This window comes from Rhincodon typus, chromosome 13, assembly GCF_021869965.1.
Source record: "Rhincodon typus isolate 14 chromosome 13, sRhiTyp1.1, whole genome shotgun sequence".
In the NCBI taxonomy this organism is placed as follows: Eukaryota; Metazoa; Chordata; class Chondrichthyes; order Orectolobiformes; family Rhincodontidae; genus Rhincodon; species Rhincodon typus.
Window position 1 is genome coordinate 68,918,108 of NC_063344.1, and position 5,047 is coordinate 68,923,154.

The window sequence follows — 5,047 nt, forward strand, 5'->3', positions numbered from 1 at the left end:
TATGTGCTGCTTGGCCTGCTGTGTTCATCCAGAATATTCCAAATGTGGTCTGACCAGAGCATTATACAGCCTTAGCAATACATCTCAGGTCTTGTATTATAACCCTCTTGAAATGAATGCTAACAATGCATTTGCCTTCCTAGCTGTGAACTGAACCTGCACGTTAACCTTAAGAAAATCCCCTGAACTAGGACTCCCAAATCCTTTTGTGCTCCAGACTTCTGAAGCGTTTTCTCATTTAGAAGATAATCTATGCCTCTATTCTTCCCATTAAAGTGCACAATCTCACATTTTTCCAAATTGCCTTCCACCTGCGACTTCTTAGCCCACTGGCCTAGCCTGTCTGAGTCCTCCTGCAGCGTCCCTACTTCCTCAACACTATCTGCTTCTAAACCTATCTTTGCGGCATCTGCAAACTTAGCAATAATACCCTCAGTTAATCCAGATTTTTAATGTATAATATGAATAGTTATCCCAAAACTGACCCGTATAGAACTCCAGTAGTCACTGGCTACCCTGCTGAAAGAGATTTCTTTATTCCCACTCTGCCTTCTGCCAGTCAGCCAATCCTTTATCTTTGCCAGGACCTTGATGCTAACACCATGGGCTCTTATCATATTTAGCAGCTTCCTGTGTGGTACCTTGTCAAAGGCCTTCATGAAATCCAAAGAGATCACATCCACTGGCTCTCATTTGTCTAACTTGCTCATTACCTCCTCAAAGAATTCTAACAGATTTGTCAGGCTGCCCTCCCCTGATGAAACCATGCAGAAAGAGCCCTATTTTATCATGCACTTCCAATTACTCGGCAATCTTAGCCTTAATAATAGACTCTCAATAATCTTATCAGTGACTGATGTCAGGCTGAAGTTTTTATCTTCTGTCTCCCTCCCTTTTTAAACGGGGTGTTGCATGAGCCATTTCCAGTCCTCGAGGACACAACCTGACTCCAGCCATTTCTGAAAGATCACAATAAATGCCTTCACCATCCCTCCTACCTTCCCTTCTTTCTCTATTTATTTTGGAGCTCCCGTCCCCCTCCCCCATTTCTGAAGAAGGGTCCTGACCTGAAGCGTCAATTTTCCTGCTCCTCTGATGCTGCCTGGCCTGCTGTGCTCCTCCAGCTCCACTCTGTGTTATCCACTATTGGCCATTTCTCTTTTGTTGTTCTTTAACTCTGGCCGTACAGATTCTACGCTGACTGATGTTACATCATTTCTTGGTATTGCTTGTTACAAACAAGGCACCCCTTCCCCGCTTTGTCCATCTGCCTGTCCTTTTGATAGGATATGTATCCTTGGATATTTAGTTCCCAGCCCTGATCCCCTTGTAGCCATGTCTGTGTGATGCCCACAACATCATAACCACCAATTTAAATCTGCACTACAAGCTCATCTGCCTTGCTTCATATACTGTGTGCATTTAAATGCAACACCCTCAATCCTACATTGACTGCCTCTTTTTCATCGTTGTCCCCTTACCTGCTGTGCCTAGATTCCTGACTCATTCCATACTCTCTGTCCTATTACTTGTTCTGGAAACTTTAATAACTTTTACTGAGTGTTTCCCATCTGTAACATTTATCATAATTTTCTATGCAACTGAACTCACCCCTAACTATTTACTTAAAGCCCTATTTACAGTCATACTTATGTGATTTGGCAGAACTTTGCAAACAAAAGTATAACTTATACAATTAAAAGTAGGGTCTTGGATAAAGTTCTAGATCGGAAAGATCAGGGGTTCAGGTACGTAATTCTTTGAAGTTTGCATCACATATAGATAGGTTGGTTAAGAAGATGTTTAGCGTGTTTACCTTCATTGCTCAGAGCTTTGAGTATAGGAGTTGGGACATCGTGTTGAGATTGTACAGGACGTTGATGAGGCCTCTTCTGGAGTACTGTGTCCACTTCTGGTCTCCCTGTTATAGGAACAATATTATTAAGCTGGAGAGGTTTCAGTAGAGATTTACCAGCATGTTGCCAGGAATGGTGGGTTTGAGTTTTGAGGCTGGACAGGCTGGGACTTATTTCAGTGGAGTGTAGGAGGTTAAGAGGTGACCTTATGGAGGTTTATAAAATCATGAGGGATGTAGATAAGGTGAATGACAAGTGTCTTTTCCCTTGGATAGAGAATTTCAAGATAAGGGGGCACACTTTTAAGATGAGAAGAGAAAGATTTAAAAAATACATGATGGGCAATTTTATTACACAGAGAGTGGTTCATGTGTGGAATGAACTTCTAGAGGAAGTGATGATTGCAGATACAATTTCTGAGTTTAAAAGATATTTTAGATAAGTACATGAATAGGAAATGTTTGGAGGGATATGAGCTAAGCACAGGCAGGTGGGACTAGTTTAGTTTGGAATCATGGTCAGCATGGACTGGTTGGACCAAAGGGTCTGTTTCCATTCTGTATGATTCTATGACTCTGGTCCCAGCATGATTCAGTTAGAGCCCATCCCATTGGAACAGCTCCCTCCTTCCCTAGTACTAGTGAAAACGATCCATGATTTTGAACCCGTTTTAGCCACACCAATCCATGAGTCACATGTTTACCTCTTCAATCTTGTTGATCCTGTGCCAATTAGCTTGTGGATCAGGTACTAAAAAGGAGGTTATTACCTTTTAGGTTCTGTTTCTTTAATTTAGCCTCTACCTGTTCATACTTCCCCAGCAGAACCTCTTTCCTCTTTCTATGTATATCGTTAATACCTACGTGCACCGAATTCCCACACCGACCCCAAAATTCCACAAACTATATTCTCATTCAGGCTGTGTCTCACTCCCAATGTGATCTGTCCTTCCTTACCATGCTAAGCTAACTGGAATTGAAAGTAAATTACTGACATGGCTGGGAAATTGTTTGACTTGCAGGCAACAGAATGTAGGGATAATGGGTGGGTACTCAAGCTGGCAAGATGTGACCAATGGTATCCCACAGGATCTGTGTTAGGGCCTCAATTATTCATATTATTAATGACTTGGATAATGGCATAGAAAGTCAAATGTCCAGCGTTTGAATTGAAGGATGATTTACAATAACAAAATTCTAAATAATGAATTTTACTCTGTTCCAGGTAGATCCCAGCAAGGAAAGACATTGGCTCCATGTGCTCGCAGATGGCTGTCGGCTTGCCTTGCTGTGGAAGTACGGGGGCATCTATCTGGACACGGATATCATTTCACTCAAACCCTTGGACTTCCGAAACTTTATCTGTGCAGAATCAGAACATTCTGCTAATAATGCAGCTTTGGGATTTAACCGTTCGCATTCCTTCATCGAGAGTTGCTTAAGAGATTTTGTTGAGAAGTACATTGGAGGAGTTTGGGGCCAACAGGGTCCGAGACTGATTACCCGAATGCTGAAGAAATGGTCTGGAACTGATAACCTTCAAAACCTCTTCAACAAAGATTGCAATGGGATTGTGTACTTGTCCAACAACTGGTTCTACCCAATTCCATACAGCAACTGGGGGAGATACTTTCAAAAAAATACTTGGAACAAGACCAGTAATGAGATTGAAAAAGAATTCTCAAAGACGAGTGGAGTTCATGTCTGGCATTATATGTTTGGCAATAAGAAAGTTCAAATCAAAGAAAGTCAATCTTTAATAGAATACTTCTTTAGTAATTATTGTCCAAGCACATATGAAACTATCCCAAAATAATTTTTATTTGAGTGTCGATTTGAATATTTGTATTAATTGTTAATTACTACAAAAATCATTGCTAACCAAATCAATTATGGTGGTTGATATTATGGTGATCCACTTGGCCTCATCTCATTGTATTGTCATCTGTATCCTTCTACTCTCTGTGAGGCTGCTGGGTAATGGTAAGGAAGGGGAGATGTGGAATCCAGCCTCTAGTTTTAGCCTCTGTCCTCCTTCCCTCTCGCCTTCCCTTCCAATGGTATCACTTATTGTGTGTCATTGACCCCTTCTTTGAGGTTTATGTCTCCAATATAATCGAAGCCTCATCATTCAAAATTGTCTAATTCTGTTTCACTGTTGATCTAGTGGATTTTTACTTTGCCCCAGTACCATTATTACTGACATTGCATAATTTAAATGATTGACTTTCTTCAGCACAGAAACATACAGTATCATTGGGACTAGACCTTACACTATATAAGGAATGACAGTGAGGTTTTAACACTGACAGATATTCCTCATTCACATCGTAGAACCATTCAGTCCCTTGGAAGCAGGCTATTCAGCCCATTGAGTCTACACTGACCCTTCAAATACTCCACCCAGACCCACTCCATCCTTGCATTTCCATGGCTAATCCACCTAGCCTGCACATCCCTGGACACTGTGGGCAATCTAGCACGACCGATCCCTCTAACTTGCACATCTTTGGACTGGGGGAGGGAACTGTAGGACCTGGAGGAAGCCCACACAGACAAAGGGAGAATGTGCAGACTTCATACATAGTGGATAAAGGCTGCAGACTGCCTTCATTGTTGTTCCTGTCAGTAACTTGTCATTAGTATTTGCAGTCTCTAGATTATGTAATTTGTGAGAATAATCTGCTCAAAGTCTATGACAACTTGACCATTGACCGTTGTGAATGGTGTATCTCTGCTGTGGCAGTGTTTACTGTTGGAAGGGTGCCTTATCTGGGTGAAGTTTGTACAGCATACAATATATTTTCTAGGATATTTAGTTCTGATGTTGACATTATTTATTTATTGAAACCCTGCTTCGCACCTGTACTGAGATTGTATTCGATATATACTCAATGCAAATTTTGATTTGTGCAATGTATAAATTACTTTTTTATAAATTACACATTTCTGTTTAAAACCTTCAACAGTTTTCAGTGAAATAAGGGAAATCTTTGCTTTGTTGCTGTTTATTGATTATATGGATAATTGTTTGGATGTGTCTATTGATGTAATTAATTGACCTTGCAGATCCAGTCTTTGTAGCTGAACCAAAAGGGTCTGTCACTTTGTAGAATTGAGCTTATAGTTCAGCTGTGGTTAGAATTAGAATAGAAAGACATGACAAGCTGGGGCTTCTGTCCAATTTTTAGA

At 40.8% G+C, this 5,047-nt stretch overlaps 1 protein-coding gene across 2 annotated transcripts in view; it reads left to right on the forward strand.

Moving 5' to 3' along the window:
- Positions 1-4,818, forward strand: part of LOC109937590 (alpha-1,4-N-acetylglucosaminyltransferase-like) — a 19,125-nt gene extending 14,307 nt beyond the window's left edge. For both annotated transcript variants that reach the window (XM_020536091.2, XM_048604219.1), the window contains exon 3: positions 3,081-4,818. In XM_020536091.2, the coding sequence (XP_020391680.2) occupies positions 3,081-3,671 (591 nt within the window). In that variant the 3' untranslated portion in view covers positions 3,672-4,818. The remainder of the gene's footprint in view (positions 1-3,080) is intronic.
- The last annotated feature ends 229 nt before the right edge of the window (positions 4,819-5,047 follow it).